This window comes from Ctenocephalides felis, unplaced genomic scaffold (assembly GCF_003426905.1).
Source record: "Ctenocephalides felis isolate EL2017-DRISC unplaced genomic scaffold, ASM342690v1 CF-g0.4_SCAFFOLD_00845, whole genome shotgun sequence".
In the NCBI taxonomy this organism is placed as follows: domain Eukaryota; kingdom Metazoa; phylum Arthropoda; class Insecta; order Siphonaptera; family Pulicidae; genus Ctenocephalides; species Ctenocephalides felis.
In genome coordinates this window covers 25,305,962-25,330,143 of record NW_020536999.1, presented here as the reverse complement: position 1 = coordinate 25,330,143, position 24,182 = coordinate 25,305,962, and the positions used below count along the sequence as shown (strand labels likewise).

Below are 24,182 nucleotides of genomic sequence, written 5' to 3'. Positions count from 1 at the left end.
ATATAATGTTGTTTTTATTAGTAATGGTTAAACAATCAATGGAATAACAATGGATTTCGCTTTAGGAGGTATTGCAGCCATGGGGGCTTGTTTATTTACAAATCCTCTTGAGGTTAGGGAGATGGATAGAAAATTGTTCAAAATAGAATATTTATCTTATTTATTCATTACAACTATTGCACAATGTCATTTCTCAGCAATTCGTTCCTCTCATTAGATTCATATTGGATTCCACTCTAAATTCTTATTAGGATCATCTTTCCTTATTCCATCTCCATTTACATCAAGAACTTTTCTTATTGGCATTTAATAAATGTTTTTTTATACTTGTAGGTAGTAAAAACTCGTATGCAACTACAAGGAGAGTTACATGCACGAGGAAGTCATGCAATACATTACAAAAATTTTGCACATGCCTTTATAACAATTGCTAAAACTGATGGAGTTTTGGCTTTGCAAAATGGACTTGTTCCTGCTCTATGGTTTCAACTATTTCTTAATGGTTTCAGGCATGTTATAATTATAATTTATATATATATATATATATATATATATATCACTAAGTATTTTATAGACTAGGAACTTACCAAATCTGTGACACTCACGGTTTAACCAAGGACAAAAATGGTAATTCATCAGTTATTCGATCAATGGCAATTGGTGCACTTGGTGGTGCCATTGGAGCATCATCAGGAAGTCCTTTTTACTTAGTATGTATACCTCATCTTCTTCTTAATTCCAACAATAAGCACCATCTCCTTATTGTAGATTAAAACCCAATTGCAATCAAAAGCAGCAGCTCAAATTGCTGTCGGTCATCAACACTCTCATGAAAACATGACTTCAGCTTTGTATAAAATTTTTAAACAATCTGGAATAATTGGTAAATCAATATTAAAGTTCTTTGCTATTCAAGGTATATTAATTTTTCCTTTGTAGGTCTTTACCGTGGTGTTAGCTCGGCCATTCCAAGAGCAGCTGTTGGTTCAAGTGTTCAATTGGTCACATTTGCTAAAAGTAAAGAAATATTAAGAGATAATAATGTAAGACATTATTTGAAATAAATGCATATTTATGTTATATTGTTACAATGTTAGGTATATTCTAGATTTTAAATGATTCACCGTTGATGATATCTTTTGTGGCTAGTATGATGGGCGGAACCCTCATGTCTCTAGCCATGACACCATTCGATGTTATAGCTACCAGATTATATAATCAAGGTTTGATTATTACAACACACATAAACACAAACATAATTTTGTATTATGATTTTTGTCCAATTTAGGTTTGGATGCACACGGAAGACCACTTCTCTACAATGGAATATTGGATTGTATTTACAAAATGTGTAAAACTGAAGGCATATATGGATTTTATAAAGGTTTCTGGCCGTCTTATTTGAGACTTGGTCCTCATACGGTGCTTGTTCTTGTATTTTGGGATCAAATAAAACTTGTACAAAAGGCCTTTCAAACGACTACCTCAGATATGGAAGAAAATATATGAAATCACTCTTATGTATTATTAATATAGTACAATTATTTTATATTTATATGTAATATATTTATAATGTTTGTTGGACCAATAAAAATATTTTATTTTAAAATGTGATTTATTATATTTCTTTACTTGTTTATAAAATTATTGGACAACAAACTAATCTAAGCTAGATTCCCAACTGATATCTTTTCAACTGTTTTTAAATAATCCAAAACCGTTCTGGTTTTTTTTTTCAAGAAAACGGAGTCAATTTTTAAAATTTGCTGCAAGTTTTGTAAAAATCGATCACTGAATGATCGTGATTAATGAACGCTCCTAGATATAAAACTAACTTTTTCAGAAAGAATTGGTGTCCAAACAGTAAACTTTAGTATCTTTTTAAATAAATACGAGGTGTGTTCAAAAAGTACCCGGAATTACTAATAATTAAATTTCGCGGGTCTGGAGTGTCTGATTGTCAAAATTTTTTTTTTATTGTGTTGGTATACATGCCCCTAAAGTATGATGAAATTTTCAGCTATATTCACTGTTTACTTTGTCTGTGGTAGTCGCTAAGGTTCGACGTGTTTTTCTGAGCTCGGCGATTTTTACAATGGAAGAATTGAAAAGTCAAAGAATTTGTATTAAATTTTGCGTAAAAAATGAAATAAAGTGTTGCAAAGTGCAAAAATTCACCAGATATGGCTCCGTGTGACGTTTTCCTATTCCCAAAGTTGAAGAGACCCATGAAAGGACGGCGGTTTTCCTCGATTGAAGAAAATCGCTGAGACTGCTCAAGGACATATCAAAAAGTGAATATCAAGGGTGCTTCGAAAATTGGAAAAAACGCTGGCATAAGTGTATTATATCTGGGGGGGACTACTTTGAAGGGGACCACATTAATGTAGACGAATAAATAAATATTTTTTTGAAAAAACGAAAATTCCGGGTACTTTTTGAACAGACCTCGTATAACAATATTATTATTCATAAAATTATTTTGGATCTCTTTATTATAAATTTATACCATATCTTCATACAATAAGTTATTGTTATTTATAATATTAATATTAGGTTGTCAAATATTTCCCTTTTCCGCTTTTTTGACAACCTATTATCAGGATAAGCGAATTCTACACTGAATGATGGATAGGATTACATACGAAACGTACAGATTTTAAAATAAATTATACTCTAATAATAAATATACACCTATCCCCAATTACATAGGGAAGATATGTTCAATAAAAAAAAGTGTAACTCGAAAAATTCAATTTTATATGGAAAAACCTAAAAGAAAATCACTATAAGAAACTCGTTTTGTCAGTCAGTCAGTCATGTTTAAAATCTCTAAAAGATATCTGATAATTTGATGTGCATATGTCTAATCATTTTTGACCGCCCAATATCTTTTCTTTTTACTTTTTCCTCTGTATCTCCGAAACCGCTAACCGCCTTACCAAAAATTTTACCAATTCTTCATTTCGTCAATACAAGTAAAATGATTTTTGAATAATTCGAATCAAGTACTTCTCTCTCTCAAAAACTGAAATACCATTTTTGGCACTTTTTGCTCCGTATCTTTGAAACGGCTGGACCTGTCTTCACCAAAAACTAATCAGCACGTCTTCTCATCACTAGGAATCGATTTTTTTTTTGAATCATTCAAATCGGTTGATTAGTGCACCCGACCATACACACACTCATTTTCTAAGGTATACCAAAATGTGCAGAAACCTTCAAAACATAAAGATATGCAAAAATTTTCATTTTCGATTATTTTTGCGATTACTATAACCTTACGGGAAGTTAAAAAAATCGCTAAAAACCGTGTAAGATCGAAAACGTGTAAAACGAGTACCATGTAAAACGTGAGATAAGTGTATATATATATATATATATATATATATATATATATATACATAAAATCAAATTGACGACCTGTTGAGGATTTAATTGCAAAATACAATTTTATTACTAAGGCTTCAAGTTGATTGCTAACTATATACATTTACACCTCTGAGGAATCTAAGGTAAACTGATACATAAGCACATCTACGCACACACGAATAAATATACACCTTTTGTATGTATATATATATATATATATATATATATATTTGTATTTATGTTTCGATTTCCCTTCGTATGTGTCGCTACCCCCGCATAGGGGTCGTAAGCGCCCGCTACGCCAGATGTCCTCCGACCGTCGCGCGAGTAGGACCTCTGGTTATTTTATAGCAGACTTTACAATAAAAACAAGAAACACGTGTCCACTATTACGTTAAATATTATTTTAAAATCAAATATAGTGTTTGCTGAATTATTCGTGTGTCGTACAATATAAGTTCTGGTGTAGAAATTAAGAAAACCCTAGAACAAAATAAAAACAAAAAAAATCGAACATGCGTGCGAGAGGCGTTTATTGGAATTGATGTGTGGTGGTAGGTGTTTGAATATGTGAACATGGTCGTTAGAAAATGTAAGTTAAAAGTTATAATTTATAAATACATATGCTATATACATTGTTTATTATATTTTGTGCAAGTTTGTTTATGTTAAAATCATTGTTTTGCTATGCTTGCTTTTTTCAGACATTTGAAAAGAGAATTCAATTTACATTTTTATACATATAATTTATATTATTTTGTTATTTATATTTATTATGTACATAGATGCTGTATTTAAAAAGTTATATATTAATGTAATTATTATATTTTCAAACTCAAAAAACTTTTCATAAATTGTTTATAGTTAGTGAATGACATTCTTTTAAAATTATATATTTTTACTATACAAATATTATATTTGAAATAAATAAAAATATTAATGCTAATTAAAATTTTTCATTGAAAGGCATTTGAAAAGAAAATTAAATTTACGTGTTTATACTTATAATTTATATTATTTTGTTATTTATATTTATTATTATCATAGATATTATACTTAAAAAGTTATATATTAATTTAATTATTTTATTTTCAAACCCAAAAACACTTTTCATAAATTGTTTCTAGTTAGTAAATCACATTCTTTTAAAATTCTAAATTTTTACCATACAAATATTATATTTGAATTAAATATATATATATATATATATATATATATATATATATACTAATTAATTTTTTTTTCTAATTGAATTCTGTTTAAACTAAATTAACAAATATATTTAAGTTTCATTACTTTTTAAGTCCCAGTAAGATAATGGAATTGTTTTTGTAAAATTACAATTAGAACAAATCGTTTTTTGAAATTGTTTTTTTATTCTTTGTGAAACAAATAAAATTATTAGAAAATAATATTATTTTTCTAAAGTTTAATATAAGTTTAAGTTATATTATTTATGTTATGATATCATATGTAGATTTTATGTGCTTTTCATTTCACAAATAATTATACATTAATAGTGTTTTGTTTTAACTGCTGTTTATATTATATGCTGTTTATATTATATTTATTTGATACATATTATAGTTTTCAAAGGAATTTTTTTTTCTAAATTATACTTACTTTTTCATTTTACAACTGAAATATTACAAATTAATATTAATTCAATTAATACAACATTCTATTTTCTGAATTTTATTGCTATAATTGCTTATTGATGACTTTACTGGCTTAATCATGATTTTTTAAATTTATATAATGATTATTTTCAAATTATCAAAATTAAATGATGACTTAACTAAAATCTTTTCCAATGTTATTATAATATATTATTGTTCATAAAATGATTATTAATATATGCACAATTATTTAATATATTTAATTATATTATATTTGTAAATTATATAATTATTTGTATAATTAACAATATTTTTAGTTTAATTTTTTTAAATTATTGATTATAGTTTTAAAATATATTACAAATTATATGATGAATACATTTTAGATAAATTTATTATACTTGTTACTAATACAATCTATTTTACAATACAATATAAATACAATACAAATTTTGTTTATGGTTTTTACTAAATGATTTGTTTAATATTTGATAAGTATATAATTTGTTCTTTTGTTGAATTTAATGATAAATACTAATTTATAAGAGTAATGTTAGTTTAAAAAATATTATAGTTATTATTTATTTATAAAGTATTTTTATTTTTGTATGTTATAAAATAATAAAATAATTATTTTGTTTGAAGTTGTTTTACTGTTTATATATGTAAAAAATTAGTCATTATTTTGCTTTTATGAGAAATATTCTACAATTTATTTAATAGTTTTGTAAATATTTTTTTTATTTAAATTTATTTATTATGTATACAAGAAATAAATCATTTATCCGATATGCACGCAGTGTGTTAAAATCAATTTTGTATATTTAACTATATGCACAATCCTTTATCCTATAATGATTTAATCTGAAAATGGTGTCAAATTTTACAATATTATAATAATCAATCATCACTGTAAACGTTGAGAGCTCATTCATCATATTTCACATATACAGCAAAATGATTAATATTCGTACATACTATATAAAATGTTTGTATATATACAATATGGAGAAAAGCAAAGAGAAAAAGGGATAATTTTTATATTGACTGCACGTTTTTGATTAATTAACGTCGTGCTTTTATTTTGTGAATGTTCATTAGAATATTTGTAAATTGACAAGTTACACGGATCACAAGACAAAAGTTAATAAACGCTTGAGTAACTTGTGATTTTAATTAGCTACAAAGTCCAAAGATGTATGAATATATGTGTATATATATATATATATATAAGTATATATATATGTATATATATATATATATATATGTTTTTGTTTTACCTCAATGAAAAACATATTGCTTCCTTCATGAGTATTGTGTGTGAATTTTCCATCGATTGGCAATAATCTTGAACAAATATTTATCTATTGCAATTACGCTTTTGTGGACAAGACCTATTTGATAAACAACCTACGTATTGTACATTTTGTAATGAAATTCAGCAATTCCAAACTAACTGTTTGAATAACATCCTTGAAAAGCCTGAAAAAAATAAAAGTATTGATTAATAAATATAAAGTTTGATATACTTTTCAATAACATTCATTTAATATATTATTTATAAAGTATATTTAAAAAAATAAACAACAATTAAATATACATTATTCACTATTAACGATAGATTATTAATATTTTTCAATAATTGACTTATCACACAAAGTTAATATTAAGGAGCATGCATATTTAGTTGCAAAACTTTGTGATCATATATTAAACGTGCTTCTAAAGTAATCTCTTTGTGTTTAATATTAAACTGAGTTACTTTATAAAGAGAATTCTCAATTAATTTATGGTTTACTAACTATCAAATGAAATGTAGTTACAAGACAGCTTACTCAATTATTATCAATCCTGTAATAATATATACTATCTCCAGTGTATTAATTTGTCCTTTGTGGTTCCTCGAGCTAAGTATGATGCAATGAAGATGATTTAATGAATTTTAATCTTATTACACTAGTCTCATATCTTTAAGTAAATTAATATTCAATGTATTAACTTATATTCTACGTTCCAAAGCTACCACGTGTGACACTATAAAGTAATTTTAAACTTGCAACATGTTTCTATATCCAATATTTGAAATAAAAATGATTCTCAATACAAGTAAGACTTTATTAAATCCAGTCAACTTATTTCCTTAAAAAACAAATACCGTTATTCAGAAACGAAATCGGCAAGAGGATTCTATCTCCTAAAACTTCTCCAAGAAAACTAAATATTTCAAAAGTTGAAAATCGCCAATTGTTATTTATAATCCATAACCAATTTATATTTGCATTTTCAAACTATAAAATTAATTGTAGTATAAACAGTGCATCCTGATGAGCCCTTTGGAAACGCATTGTCCTCAAATACATTGTTTAGAGAACATAACAACTATAACATATACAGAAAATTATTAATACCAAACATTTTAAATTGATTTTAGTGTATGTCATTATAATATTAGACTTCTAAAGCAATAGCATATATCAATTTTACAAAGTTATATAGTATCAACAGTGTTTTGAAGAATGTATTTCTTAGTGTTTCTCATTAAAAAGTACCGGTTCTAAAAATTTTGTCAAAAAATTAATTAATTTGAGTATTTATTGTTTTTATAATAGTAACTATATTTTAAAATTACAAATAGGTAGCACAAACAGTGCGTCCTGTGGAGCTTCTTAAATACTCCCACCAATCATTACAAATATGTCTATTCCTTGTTAGTGATCCGTGGTGCATCGTATTCATATGCAATAGGGTGGTCCTTTCGACCCATTCTTCAATATTTAATGCATCTAATAATACGTGTACAACTACGAAGTAACCTATTTTCCAGTCTTGGCCTCATATTCAGGTTTAAATAATATAAATGGCTTGGTTTCGGTACAAAAGCCCGACGGGCGATCGATACTTCATTCAGAACTGATATCGCATTCGGAGAAAACGAAGACGATAGACAAAGATAAATATTATATATATATATATATATATATATATATATATATATATAATGTAAATAAATTTAATTGAATGATTCACATGTATCTTGTAATGTAGTTGACGTTATCTTTTAATTGTATTGTGAAGTTTTTCCGCGCCGTTTTTGCCTCTACTAAATTCAACCCGACGCAAAGTCTTAATCCAGGTTGATCGTGCAGGCGGCCAGGCCGTATTTACGGTAAACTTGTAAAAGTTAACAAAACGGAACAAATTGCCCATTTTTTCAATTTTAAATATATACTTACTATCAATAATTAATTTCAATCTAACCACCAGATTTATGCCAATCGAATGGGTTAAATATTCCGAATGTTATAAGAAAATAAATGCACTTGTATCTAGTTTTTATTGCTTTTATAATATTAGACGTTATCAAATTATCATATTATTAATTTTGAAACAAGTTCATTTATTATTCTAAAACAATTATTATAATAAAACGTGCCACTTCGACAATAGTTCCTTCTTTAATTTGACTGCAAATCGATAAATAATTAAAATTTCATTCACTCAGCCTCGGATTTAACAACTGCAACTGCAACTTGTAAGTATTGCACGAAAGTGCATCATGTCGAAAAATGAATAATTCAAGTGACTCTGCAAGGACGAAACGCTTAATCCGGCCCTGGAATCGTCGAAAGAAATAATAAGACTCAAGGTAGGATTTAGGAAATTCAGCAACGGAGCTTAAAAAGGACTTAGTGAGTCTATGATAAGCATATATAATATATACTCTTTCGAAGGTTCCATACCAATTCGGAAATAAATCGCTCATACAATATGACGTTGATTTTCTAACATCTAGAAACAAACGTTGATCTAACTAAATTCTAGTATAATCTTGGTACCTTTCGAATAGATTTTAATAAAAAAGGCTAAATATTTATTATGTATATCATTATTATTATTATGTTTTTTTCTGGTTTCAGTTCCTACGGCATGAACATGGATATCAAATAGCCACGACCGCCGACCGCCGCCCTCAGCGCCCTCACCACTGCCTTCATCCTCTCCTTCACCTGACGGATGCATGGGCGAAGAGGAGGAGGTGGTTCACCCTGACACCGTCGTCGACCTGGCGCTGTTGGTCATTAAATCATGCATCATGCTATCGATAATCGCGGGCGCTCTCTTAGGGAACCTCCTCGTGATAGTGGCAGTCGCCAGGCATCGCAAACTAAGGACATCGCAAACCGGTTTGTGGTCTCCCTAGCCCTGGCGGACATGCTTGTGGTCCTGGGAGCCATGCTGTTCAATTTTCTAACGGAGGTGATGAGGGGGCGATGGCTTTTCGGGAGTCTCATGTGCGACGTATGGAACTCGATGGACGTGTACTTCTCGACCGCCTCGATTTTGCATCTCTGCTGCATATCAGTAGACAGGTATGTAGTCAACTTCAATTAAGCACAATTTACCACATCCAACCCCTGTTGTCTCCTTTTTAGATACTACGCTATCGTGCGCCCTCTCGACTACCCCTTGATAATGACCAACGGACGCACCTCCTCGATGCTGGCAGCAGCCTGGCTCTGTCCAGCCCTTATGTCCTTCTTGCCGATCTTCACCGGTTGGTACACAACCAGCGAGCACCTGTCTGCCAGGAGCAGAAATCAGGAGCACTGCTCCTTCACCGTCAACAAGACATACGCCCTGATTTCTTCCACCGTCAGTTTCTGGTTCCCAGGAGTGGTCATGATCTACATGTACTACAGGATCTATCGTGAGGCGGATAGACAAGAGAGGATGCTCTACAGGTAAGTAGATAGATAAGATGAAAAAATACAGAGTAAGAAATATTTTAAAGAAATATGAAAAATTAAAACGATAATAACAGTTGAAAAAATAGCTTTTTTAGAAAGAAAGTTAAAAAATATAAAATATTGAAATTGTGAGATATAGAAAATTAGACACCTAGGAGATTAAGATAGAAAGCTGATGCAAATACAAAATAAAATATGATCATATGAAAATTAGTAGTAAAAAAAATTAGAAATATAGAAGAATGGAGAGATGGATAATGAAAAGAATCAATTCAATTGTTTTCCCAATGCGTGTCCATTCTAATTTATTTTTGCTCTTCAAGTTATATCGTCGAAGTCTTTTTAATATATATATATATATATATATATATATATATATATATAACCCTAGAAATCTCTATTTCATTTTCTAAAACCCCTCGACGCCTACCGACTTCATCGGGTTAAGGTCATCCATCCAGATCGACCTATTTCCAAACCCCATCGTCAACCCAAACCACCACTTGTCGTCTTTTCCGAAAATTTTTATAGCCTGCAAACTATTATATAATACATTTATAGAAATCTAGCGTTCTAATACTAAAATTCACACAAGGGGGCGCAGTGTAGGCAGATAATTATATCTCCATTATTCGAAGGCGGGGGCACACAAAGTGTTTATATATATATATATATATATATATATATATATATATATATATATATAAATCGATAATGGCCCATGGGTAATGTATGTTGATAAGTCAGGAAGGAGGGGAAGCCAATTTCGTGAAACGTAGTCCTGTTGTATTAATTGGCCAAATAGTTTTTTATTTATTAAATGAATTATCCATTGCATAATTTAAATAAATAAAAATTATTAACAATAATAAATATACATTTTATGTTTGTGGTTCCTGTATAAATGGAACAAAAACCGTCACTGTGACTAATCAGTCTAATACCTAATTACTTTCATACAGTGTTTTAAGTATAAATATATTAAAAAATATTTGATAATAGACCATTTTTTCAATGTTTGTTAATTTAAATAAAATATCTGACATGAAATACAATTTTTCTTGATTGTGTAAACAACATTTTGAGTTCAAAAACATTGTAGAGAAACGCTGATTTTAATTCCTCAAACAATTGACATTTTCAAAAAGCTCTGTAGGAGGCACTGTTTGTACTACAACTTCGCATATCGAAAATACTATTTCTTAAAATAATTTTTGTAATACTCAATAAGTAATACCTTAAACTTTTGAGTTATCATATTTATAGAGATCTACATAGCATGCCATTAGTACTACAAAAATGTATTTTGAGTATGACATTTTCCAAGATGTCTATTATAATAACGAATACAAAAACCCATAAGTTTTTCTAACAGCTTTTTAATTATACATATAATCAGAAATATGAAACATCTGATATAAAATGACTCTGCCATGGTTTATATTTCTAAGAGCTCTTCTCGACGCACCCACCATCCATACTACAACCTCGTAATTATAACATGGCATTCCTCAAAGTGTGTAACGTAACCGCAAATACTAATTTTAATATATTTTCTAACAACATTTCCAGTTGTAATAGATTTTATACGAATGTAAACTCAAGTGTGATTATGAACGATAATCTTCAGATAACTCAGAGGCCAAATTACTCTGGGATTTATACACTAAGGACTTTTTATGCTACATCTATGTAATTCCGATATATTATTCTTCCAAGAGCCATTTTTCAAAACAAATGCTAAAATTAATAGATTATCAATAAAAGCAATAATGTCAATAAAACTCGAACTCTCGCGCTTTATTGTACTTTATAAGACTTATTTAGAGTCATAAGCTTATATGACAAAGTTTCTATGCAATTTGTGCGTATAGTTATTGGGAAATATCACAAATGCAAACACTTCGAGTTCGAAAAACATAAATAATGCTTATACAGAAATGTGTATAATATATATGTAGATATGTACCTATATATAAATTTATCTGAAATTTGGAATTTGCGGTTATTCGTCCGCTTTTGCTGTAGAGAATACATTAATGAGAATGCTATGAGATATCGTAGAAGGCAAAGTTCAATTGCGGTTCGGCATATTGAATATCGAGAGCATACACCCGAGTATATATATATATATATATATATATATATATATATATATGTTTGTGAGTGTGTGTGTATGTTTGCAGTCAAATGCACAATAGAGGCCACAAGGCCTTTTCGACATGTCAATGGAACAGGTGGAACAATTAATTCCATATTGATCATTTCCTTTATGTGTCTACATGATAAAATTGACTTATAGACACATCATGATTCTAGAACAGGGGCTGGTGAATGAATAATATCATTAAATTAATTAAATTACCATTAAGTTTAGAGTTACTAAAATAATAAGACTTGAATGAAAGTGCATGAGGTTAGGTTTAAGATATTGCATACTCAAACGCAGACTGAGTCTATAAACGGATCGGAAATTATGTAGTATATATTATATTAGTGTCCGAAGTAGATTATATAATATAAATCACGATTTTCTACATTTAAGTTCTTACTACAAAACTAATCAATTTCAAAATTTTTGCTTGTAATAATAATAATTTTAATTAGCAATGCGTCCTGTGCTGCTCGTTCAACGAATCACTAATGATTAATGTAGTCTTATTAAGAGCTTGTTATTAAAAATCGCTTCTTTAAATCAAAGTTACTGTAAAAAATATTGATTTTAGTATTTTATATTTCCTTAAAATATAATGTAACTAAAATACAAAAATCGTAATTCAAATAGTGCGTTCTGTAAATATTTATGTCATATAATGCAATATATTACGAGCTCTCTAAATAAAATGCATTAAAATCCATAATTCATATATATATATATATATATATATATATATATATATAAATATATATAAATGCGGAAGCTTCACAATTCTTAACTTTAATCGACTTTTCTATAGAGTGAAGAAATCTAATAAAACGTAGTAGATAGGAGAAATACAAAAAATGACGATAACGTGATTTTATGTACGAGACAAAAGTAGAATTTTGTATATTATATATATATATATATATATATATATATATATATATATGTATTACATATATATAAATATATATATATATATATATATATATATATATATACAAATGTATGTTCATTAACAATATAACAATCTCTACTCTTCCTTTTGCAAAAGATTAGATTTGTATACTTTTTTATAAGACACATGTATCTTCAATGTCCATAAAAGAACATTGCACGCAATTCGAGATCGCGGCTTTAATTTGATATATTCATGTTTAAGTATATAGTTATTGAAATATATTTATATTAGTATGCTATGTATATGTAATGCACCTTAAATATTATTTTAAATTTAAAAATACTAACACTTTTAAGTAACAAAATAAAATTTCAAACGTCTGTAATTTTAATTTTGGTAATTTTGGCCTTAAACATAATTTTGAATTACAAAAATCATAAACTAAACTATTCAATACCGAAGCAAACATTATGAACATTTTTTGAAACAAATACGTATCTCTTACAACGAACGAATTTCAGAAAAATACGACATTTAATATTAATATTTATGATATACATATACATATATATATATATATATATATATTATATATTATATATATATATATATATATATAATATTGTTCAAAGAAAAAATCTTGTTTCACCGTAACCGATAAAAATAATAAAAAAGTCGTCTTTTGATCCCAAATTTGTGTACATTTAGTTCTCTCTCCATATTTATGTGTGTGAGTTCGAGTGCATATATATATATATATATATATATATATATATATATATTCGTATAACCCGAACAAATACAAATATTTGCCAAAAATCTCACAAAGGCCCCTTTTTCTCGAGGGTCGTCTTACAACGATTACCTAATATTTCTTAGTGTCCCCCTTTGAGTGATTGAAAGCGATCGCCACCCCGCCCACGCTTCCTAAACAACACAAAAGTGCTCAGTGGCAATTCATCATGGGGGGATCCAATTTTGTCGATCGGTCCCAGAAAATTTAATTAAACCCAAGAAAAAAACATATTAAATTAATAAACGTATCAATGACACTTTTATTTAATCAACCAAATAAACTAGCAACAATATACCTATTATTTCCTATCATATTTACCTTTTATAATACCAAATCCGTTTTATTCTCCCAATGCCTTCACATACTTCGGAATTGCATTCTTCTTCGGTTTCTTTTCTTCAGGAAAGATTCCTTTGTACCTGATGACATCATGAATGAATCTATTCCATTTCTTATTCCATAATCTCCACAGTTCGTATTTTTGTTTTCGGTTTAGAGAAGTTTGCTCGATGGAATTCAATGCCAGCTGCTTGAGCAATCGAAGGTCTTGCCACCTGGCTGCAAGACCCATAAACGCTTCGTACCTAAAAGATATATATATATATATATATATATATATATATACGTATATATGTGTGTGTGCGTGTGTGTGTATGCGCTATTATAAGTTACCAATCGTATGTGACTCCTTTGGCTCCCCAGAATCCCGGGTCGTCCGGCGCTATGACGATCGGATAGTCGTCGGTGAACATTGCTGCCGCCGGATGATTCCTCATGTCCTTCACTAAACCCAAGACTTGGTTAGAGATGGGACACAGTTCGATTCCTATTCTTTTTCTCTTTATGTATTCTGCAACCTTAAAAAAATGTATCAACTAAATTGAAAAAAAACAAGACATAAGAAAATTGATTTTTGTAAAAAAAAATTCGATAATTCACAGAGGTAGTAATTTCAAGAGGTAGTAATATATAGTTCACATTTTCAAGAGGTAGTAGTCTATAGTTCTAATGTCCCTTGACAAACCTTTGGATGTTTAGTAATGGCGTACCCGTGTCCAATCCTTTTGGTTCCTAATAAAACGGCGTCGATAAGGTTGTCATCGGAATGAAAACCGTTCCAATTAGTTTCACCGGCGTGAAGAGACAACCCAATCATGCTCTTCACCTTTAACAAACTTCTAGACAAATTCTTCAAAGTCGTACCTATATCTTCTTGACCCACCAGATCAAAACCCGCAACAAATCCTGGATACTGCTTTAAAAGCTGGCGCAAAGTGCTCAAATATGGTTTAAATGTTGTATCGTTGACAAATCTTAAGGGTGCATAGATGAATTTGGCATCATAAAATCCAGGATGATGCCCTTTGAACTTGGTCAACGTGTCGACGTATAATTTAGCAACCTGCACACCACTAAACCAATTTCCAGACAAGTCGTATACGTCATTCAAGAGTCCACGAAATTCCAAATAACTAATGTTGTCTTCATGAAATTCCAACAAAGTTTGGTAAAAGTAGTCCTTCCAAGCTTGTTTATACGTTATTAGCGGCGTCAGTCTGCCAAATTGTTCCATAAACCTGTTCCATATGGAATTGACATCTAATCCGGCATCATCCGGGTTCAGACTAAGTTGTGGTTCCAACCACGCATCGACCAAATTTGTTGAATATTTTTTCCTCAAGTAATTGAGATTCCTCCAGCGACAGCCCTTGCACTCGCCAGGTTTTCGCGCAGAAAACCGTAGTTCCAAGAGTTTATCATTACTTTTATCTATTTTTGCATAAACGTTGTCTCTATAAGTTAAATTATATAAAACAAAGTCCTTACTGGCAAGTGCGACATCGTGTCCATGTAAAACGGCACCTTTAGGCATCCTACGTAATAGCCTGAATAAAGGACATTGTTTAATATTGTCCTTAGCCAGCAAAAAATTTCTGGCTGGGCTGAAATTTAAAGGATCTACAAAACCCTTTTGCAGAATCTCGAATTTTAATTTCATCAAATATTTATTTGCTTTTTGTTCACTTTTTGACAAGAGCAGGCGACTTCCTAGTGCGCGGTTTCGCTCATCGGATAGAAAATCATGTCTTCTACGAGATAATCTTATAACTTCATCGTGATGACAATAAATAGTTGATGAAATATTAATAATAAAAAAGAGTTGTATTAATTTTAGCATTGTTGACGCATGGAATTGCCGTATGTACTAAACAATCCCACGTTGCCACCATTAAAAAGAATTTCCATCGCCAAAATCATCTGCGATCCACAATTGCGAAATATGAAATTGCATCAAAATGACGTTACATAAATAACTGCAAATTTGCGTCAAATATTAAATAAACATTTTAATTTATTGTGCAAGTTTTAAATTATTTCTGGTCAGCAAATTTATAGAAATTAAGCAATGCAGCTTCATAACAATTTTCGGATATCCTTTTTCTCTTATATTATAATAAAATTTTGAGTATGTCATTTTCCGTAGTTTTAAAATTATAAGTTTTGCAAAATAATACATTTTAAATAATTTATCAAGTGTTCTGCAAATCTTACAGCTTTTACTAGTAAATTGAAATTCAAATATAGCATTTTTCAAAGTATCTATTATGACAACAACTACTGATTTGAATGAGTATTTTACAACAAATTTGCGTTATAAGAAATTTTGTAAAAAATGTCATAGCTTTTTAAAAAAAGTTTGTTTTTAATTGTGATATCTTACCTTATTTAAAAAAATTAAAACAAAAAAATTGTAAAATATTCCATTAAAATCTACTACGGTTTTAATTTTAAATGTCTTAATCGTTTTGAAAACACAGAATTGAAAATATATTCATTCTAGAGCACTATAATTTGTGTACATGATTCATTAAACTTAATTTTAAATTGCACAAATACTAACCGACATTATTAAGTTACATAACATATTGAACCATTTGAATAAAAAATATTTATAATAAAAATGCTTATACGTAATAAAAAACAAAGAGTTCAAAAGTCATATAAACAGCTTGCGAGGGAGAAAATAAACACTCAGGTGCATACAAATGACCCAATAAAGACCCAGAAACACGCTTCCATAATAACATAACAATATAAAAGGAAACAATGATAATAAATAGAACGTCTCTACTGTTATTTCCATCTAATTCTCTCGATCTCTCCGACGTTATGCAAAAACCCGGCGCGAGATGACATTTTTCGATTATTTTTATCATGTTTACGTTTCCTTGGAGAATATAAAAGTGAATGTGAAGCATAATAAATAATAAACGATGCGCAATGATATTTTTTCATTAAATTGACAGATATTATTTTCTTTAGTCATTGTAAAAGAAAATTTCAATGAGGGAGAACACTATATTTTTGCATTGAGATTGATATATATGACGAACGTACCAAAGAGAAAAAATGATACAATTTTCAAATACTTAATACTATTTCAAGCATTTCTACATACTAATTGTTTACCTTTGGATGCTTTGTGACTGCATACCCGTGCCCAATCCTTTTCGCGCCCAACAACAACGCGTCCACCAAATTCTCATCGGAATGAAAACCGCTCCAATTTGTCTCGCCGGCATGAAAGTAGAACTTAGTTCTTCCCTTTTCCTTCAAGATGCTCCTCGTCAAATTCTTTAAAGTAGAGCCGATGTCCTCCTGACCAACTAGATCAAAACCTGCCACAAAATCGGGATAATGGCGCAAGAGTTTCCGTAATAAAACTGAGTGTGGTTCGAATGTGGTTTCATTCAAGAACCGCAAGGGTGAGTAGATAAATCTGGCTCCATAGAAGTCTCGATGACGTTTTTGAAAAGATTTCAGAACCGCCCGGTTAAATCTGGCTACTTGTAGAGACTCCATGGTCCTACTGTTCAGATCACGCAGCTCTTTAAAACGTCCACGGATTTCCATGTAACTGACATTGTCTTCATAAAATTCTTTGAAAGTATTGTATAAAATATACCACCAGGCCGGTTTATAGGTCACTAAAGGTGATACCACTTTGAACTGGAGCATAAAACGCTTCCAAATAGTGTTGACATCCATACCTGCATGCTGGCTATTCAGACTCATTTGTGGTTTCAACCATTCATCAACTTTCGTACTTGTGTTGGTATCCCGCAATTGCACTAGATTGTTCCACTGGCAACTTTGACATTTATCATTTCCATCAATCCCAGGCTTCTCTTTAGCAAACTTAAACTCCTGAAATTCATTCTTATCATTCACTTTTACCCAAAGATTTTTAGCGTAAGTCATTTTGAACAAAAACTCGGAACTGATGAGCGCTGAATCATGTCCATGCAAAACCGCACCTTTGGGCAGCGCCTTCAACAATCTAAAAACTTTCGACTTCTTCATGTCTTCGACGGCTTCCAGGAAACTTCTAGCCGGTATAAACTTTGTCGGCTCGTCAAAACCTTGCTGCAACTCCTCCAATTTAATTTTCATCAGGAATCTATTTGCAACTTGTTCCATTTTATTCAAAACAATGCTGCTGCCCATGGCACGCGAGCGTTCTTGGAATAAAAATTTGCTGCGAGCGATGGATAGTTTTTGTTCTTGCACATTTTTTGCAGAAACAAAAAATATAATAGACAAAATAATTACTGTACTATAGTTAGACATGTTAGTCTGTAAATTAGTGGTATTTTTCTAATAAAGTAACTAAAATCATCAATAAAGTTGTATGAACGTTTTTAGATCAATTGCATAAAAATGGACTTACGCAAAACACCTATGCATGAAAATTTTTGCGCAAGTTAAATAAATATTTTACTATATGTTATTCTAAAAACTATATTCGACATTATATGCAAATAAACAAATTATATCATGTAAAATGGTATACATTACACACGCAGACATATACATACATATATATATATATATATATATATATATATATATATATACAGTGGTACACATACATATGAGCTTAATTCGTTTCGCAACCCCGCTCGAATGTCAAATAGCTCGTATCTCGAAATATTTTTTTCCATATAAACACATGCTATTAATTCGTTCTAGTGTTTTTTGATAATAAAAATAAATAAAATTGTGATGTTAAGATCAATACATATTCTGCAAAAACATAACAAATTTCTAAATAAAACTTACTAAATTAAAATTATACTATTTAAAAAAATGAGAATTTTTTTGTTCATTTATTATATTGCTAAAATATATTAGACATGATTCGTCAAACAACTCTGATAAATAAAAAAAAAAACGAGAAAATCTTTCTTTATCATGAAATCAGTTCAGTTAATTTGTCAATTTAATCAATTGCCAGTGTCTAAAACAATATTATGAATGACTTAACGAACGACGTCGTTTAGTTATGATTGTTATATCTTTATTTATATATATATTTAATATTATTCAACATAAATTATGATAAAAAATCCTGAACTTAATTTTTTTACTGATGCATTTTATATATATATATATATATATATATATATATAACAAATGTTTTCTGAGCGGATAGATATTAATTGAGAAATATGAACAAACAACACTCTTTTTTGCACTAATTTATTGAATAATAATTTTACAAACGTTTTGAGACTAGGTTGACATTTATTTTTCAACTGGGTCCTATTCCTTCTCTTTTCTATTTGATATTTCGTGACTCACCTAGTTGACCTTGGATAGAAAATTCAGACTCCGACGATCGTAAGTATGGCAGTAGAAGAAACGACTTGTAACGGATAACACATAATGCTAATTTAGATTTCCATATTTTTGATTTTAGAATATAACACACTGATGATGAGACAAACCTAGTCTCAAAACGATTGTAAAATTATTATTCAATAAATTAGTGCAAAAAAGAGTGTTATTTGTTCATATTTTTAAATTAATATATATATATATATATATATATATATATATTTCAAGTTGACTAACTATGAGTTTTGGTGTCGACCACTGGTTTGATCCCAACACCTTCAACCGGAAGTCAGTTACCTAGTGAACGTAGACATCTGCCGGCAAATGTCGATACTGTTACCACAGTTTCCCGGTTTTCAAAATCTGATTTAGTTAGAAACTTACTCCGGATTTTCTAGTATACTCGCACAAATCAATGTAAAATATATTTTATTTTCATTTAGAAATTTAATTTATACCAAATAAGGCTTACAATTGAAAACTTCAATAATAAGCAATATACTTTATTAAAGGAAAGTTGGACAATGACGTTACGTCCGGAAAAGTTTGTTAGAAAATAATTAAAAAGTTCATTTTACAATGAGCGACTTGCAACTAAAGGTGCACCATATAGAAGTATCTCTTCTTTTAAATCTCAAATTTTATGGATTAAATTTAATCATAAATAATTTTAAAACAGTTAAATTATTTAAATAAATTAAATTAGTTAAATGAATACTTCCATTCCTATCTCTTCGTCGAACTGTTTCATTTTTGTTGTTTTGTACGTCCTGATATTATACTAATTAATATAATGTACTCCCACAATGTTATGTATTATATAAAGAAAACTAATGCCTTTAGGTCCTTTTGTGTACGTGGACACTCGAACATAGGGTAATGTGGGGTAAAATGAACATGAATTGAGAATTGATATATATGTATAATTCATTGCACATTTTAATGCTCTTAAACAACCCGACTAATGAAAATGAAATATATACTTGTAATGATTACACTATCAATTTGAATTGAAATAAATAAATAAATATATTATTTATTCATACTTTTCAACACCAGATCCGTGTCATCATTTCGATAAAATTAATGCAAAATATAGAATGAATTCAGTAACTATAAAAAATAGAATTAATATAATGCTACAGGAAGAAAACTTTCATTTATCTTTGTTTTTAAATAAGAAACAATAACAAACCGTGTATGACAGATCTAAGTGACTCAAGTAACTTATATAAATTGATATTGACAGCCCAAAGCATCAAAAAACCAAAACGTGAAAAGAAAGTGAAAACATATCATTAAATATTAAAAAAAATCAGATATATGAAGCATAACCAACTTTGATAACCGTCGAAAAGTAAAGAAGACAAACGACGTTTATTAACACTGAATTTAAATTATTACACCAAGATTCCACGAAGTTTGTAAAATCGACATATTTTCCCTTATAAAGAAGAATAAGGTTATATGTTCATAGAAGTCTTTCTTTATTACTAAAATATATGTATGTATAATCATAAATAAATACCGCTTACTTCATCATACTTAATACGAGCTTCAAAAATCTTTACCACAAGAATCAATATAATAAAATAATAAATTTTCATCCATGTCTAAATGATTTTCCCGCCGTTCTACCCAATCGTTCTATCGTACCCTAAATTCCCAACGGTGGGCGGTTAAACCTGCAGATAAATTACAGGTGTAATATATATATATATATATATATATATATATATATATATATATATGGAGCTTTCGTGTCTGCAAAAGCTCGTATTAAGCTCGAAAGCTCTGACTGACAACTGACCCATGGAAGCAAGAAATGTTAAAACTAAGTTTTATAAATTATGATGAAACGTTGCGTGGATGGACACAGTTTTAGTTGCTTAATTCTTTGAAAAGCTTTTAGAAATTTATATATATATATATATATATATATTCCAGCAACCAGTTATTCTTCTAGATAGCATTTTCTCTCGTGTTTTTAATTAGCCTCGAATAAATTATTCAAAACATAAATTATTTTACAGGGCGAGAGTCTCCAACGTGAAAAAAAAATAAACCGACGATAAATTAGTTTTATTATACTTAAATATTTATTATTATTAAATCGGATTATAATATTAGACAATAATATAGCATATTTAATTTTAAATTAATTATTCAAACATACTATTTATAGTTCCTAAATACGAACAAATATGGATAAATGTGCTTTTGGTAATTTTTCTGTCAAGCAGCTTTATGAATATACAAAGTTGTTCAAAATTGTTGTTGTATTAGAATTGTTGTAAATTGCTAAATCGTTAACAAATTTAATGTGTACGCCATTCATAGATAATAGAACAATTAAAAGTTGTCGAGAACAAAACAAATAATTGTTCTCTCGTCAACGTGCAATATATATCTTTTCTTTAACAATTTTTTCATACAATTATTCGAATTAGTAGTTTATCCTTTAAAGTTAAAATACACACACAGTCATATATAAATATATATATATATATATATATATATATATATATGTGTGTGTGTGTGTGTGTGTATAAAAACTTTTTATAACAAAAATCATGAAGCAATAGAAATATGGAAGTCTAGCAAAACGTAAGCTTTGCAAATAAATCAATAACATTTGCTTAGTTCGACCTTTTTTAAATGCGAATATTTATATTTATGAATGTGAATATATCATATATAGGTATGTGTGTATGTATATTAGGATACAGTATCATTTACCCTAAACAAATGTTTTCGCGGATTGTTAATTACTTAGGACGACGCCTATGTAAATGGGATGAAAATTATACGAGAAATTTACCTAGAAGCGGATTACTAACTAAGTGGTGGTGCCGACGGTGACGGTTCAGGAAAATAAAAATAATTTTATCAATTTTCCTTCAACTTGACCTCTGATTGTATGTATTCTGATCTATATATGTATATATAAAAATTTTACATTTAGTTATTTACAAAGATACACATGATTCAGATCGCGCACGACAAATGTCAGCCAAATGGTAAATACATTTTGGTATTGGAGAAAATGTCATTGTATTTTTGCATTTATTTTTCGTGCCATTGAGAAAGTCATATTATTATTTATAAGACTGCGTATAGCAACTAATAAAGTTTAGCTTGAAAATGTATTTGGTTTAGTTTTCGGACATTGCAAGATTGCAATTGATGTACATTATTTTATATTTTGCGTTATTCTGTTAAATTTAAGTTTAATGCATATACACTATTAAATATCATTAAACAAACATTAAGATTATATTATTTAGAGCAAAATTATATTTTAACTAGTGGGGTGGGTGGCATCGTGCCTTAAGGCAAATTGCTGGAACTTCCCGTACCGTAACGAAATGTTCGAGGATTATTATAAATATTGTAACATTGCCGTCTAATATTTATAAGAATTATATAAACTGAATTGCAGAGTTGAAATTATTTGTTTAAAGTATATTACAACTATAGTCAGAATTAAAAATAAAATATGAAATATTTTCGATATACAAATAACTAAAAAAAAAAAAAAAAAAAATGGGAATTTTTTTTTTTCCAAAATCAATTATTTTGTTAAGACAAGCAGAAAGTTCTTTGAATCATTTAAATCGGACGCTTAGTTCTCTCAAAAACTGCCATTTTTTACATATCTAGCTCCGTATCTTCAAAATGGCTGGGCCTGCCTTTGCCAAAAACTACTAAACACTTCTCCCAATCATTACTAATTGAATGTTTTTTAGATCATTCAAATCGGATACTCCGTTCTCTCAAAAATTTGATTTCTATTTTCTGCACTCTTTGCTCCGTATCTCCGAAACGGCTGGACCTGCCTTTGCCAAAAACTAATCAGCTCTTTTCCCTATCAATAGAAATCGAATGTTTTCTGAACCATTCAAATCGGTTGATCCGTGCGCCCTAAAACGTGACTGGAAATTTGTATCCATACATACATACACACACACACACACACATCCATTTTTTCTGAGGTATGCCAAAACGTTCAGAAACCTTCAAAACGTCGAGAAATGTAAAAATTTTCAATTCCGATTTTCGGCCCATTACAATAACTTACCCTACGGGAAGTTAAAAATCATTAAACTTGCAAATGTGAATTTTGACATTTGCTCACGTGTAAGTTATACTTTCTTAGGTTTCGCTTTATTTTGTTAAAGATTTGTTTACAAACATAAATATTATTATTTATTTATAAAAACTGAACAAGTTAATTTACAAAATAAAAAAATTATAAAATAAAAATTCATACTTTAGTAACAGAAGTAAATCAAAACAAAATTAATTAAAAACATTCAATAAACAATCAAATTCAATTAAATATGAATGGATATTTTAATTTAATTTACTTTTATATAGATTTTTTGTTACCTAGTTATTTTATATATATTTCGGAAAAATATTCATCATGGAAAAGGATTTTATATCCAAAAATATATTTGACGTAAAATTACATACATAAACAAATATTTACACTAACCTCTGCAGAAATCCGAATTGCAGAAACACTTTGATGACTTTCATTTCACAAATAAACATACATTTATATAATATACAAACATACATATATATGTATATATATACATATATATATATATATATATATATATATATATGTGTGTGTGTGTGTGTTTAAATTGAAAATTTCCACTTGTAATTTAAAGAATTCATTATCGATCTCATCAATAAGTCTAGAACGTTTTTCATATGGAATTAGTGTAATTATATTATAATTTCTTCAGAAGCACTTTGAAAAGACGAATTATTGTTTTGTCATTAGTGATAATGAGAGCCTGGAAAATTGCGAAATTAATTAGAAAGTCATTAGATTTAACTCTAAAGATATGGAAACGTGTTATATATATATATATATATATATATATATATATATACTCGTATA

The 24,182-nt window shown here is 29.0% G+C and overlaps 3 protein-coding genes across 5 annotated transcripts in view; 2 read left to right on the top strand and 1 right to left on the bottom strand.

Annotated features, from left to right (window-relative positions):
* The first annotated feature begins 26 nt into the window (after positions 1-26).
* On the top strand, positions 27-1,563 carry LOC113363688 (solute carrier family 25 member 35-like). Of its 2 annotated transcripts, none has more exons than XM_026606166.1 (7): positions 27-68; positions 334-509; positions 575-710; positions 769-883; positions 940-1,043; positions 1,109-1,223; positions 1,289-1,563. In XM_026606166.1, exons 2-7 carry the CDS (start codon positions 349-351, stop codon positions 1,507-1,509), a joined length of 852 nt encoding a protein of 283 aa, XP_026461951.1. In that variant the 5' UTR covers positions 27-68; positions 334-348; the 3' UTR covers positions 1,510-1,563. The 2 variants fall into 2 exon arrangements, with proteins under 2 accessions (XP_026461951.1, XP_026461950.1); XM_026606165.1 differs by having other exon boundaries at positions 50-112.
* A 6,983-nt stretch (positions 1,564-8,546) lies between these two features.
* On the bottom strand, positions 8,547-18,177 carry LOC113364142 (adenosine deaminase 2-like). 2 transcript variants are annotated; one of them, XM_026606622.1, is made up of 4 exons: positions 17,051-18,177; positions 14,252-14,436; positions 13,898-14,163; positions 8,547-8,604 (listed from the first exon to the last, which is right to left on the bottom strand). In XM_026606622.1, the coding sequence occupies exons 1-3, from the start codon at positions 18,086-18,088 to the stop codon at positions 13,920-13,922; spliced, it is 1,467 nt and encodes a 488-aa protein (XP_026462407.1). In that variant the 5' UTR covers positions 18,089-18,177; the 3' UTR covers positions 8,547-8,604; positions 13,898-13,919. The 2 variants fall into 2 exon arrangements, with proteins under 2 accessions (XP_026462407.1, XP_026462406.1); XM_026606621.1 differs by lacking the exon at positions 8,547-8,604 and having other exon boundaries at positions 13,888-14,163.
* LOC113380919 (octopamine receptor beta-1R-like) overlaps positions 9,085-24,182 on the top strand; it is a 29,369-nt gene continuing 14,271 nt past the window's right edge. Inside the window, 3 exon segments of the mRNA XM_026619960.1 lie at positions 9,085-9,163; positions 9,166-9,361; positions 9,425-9,733. Coding sequence (XP_026475745.1) covers positions 9,085-9,163; positions 9,166-9,361; positions 9,425-9,733 — 584 coding nt within the window.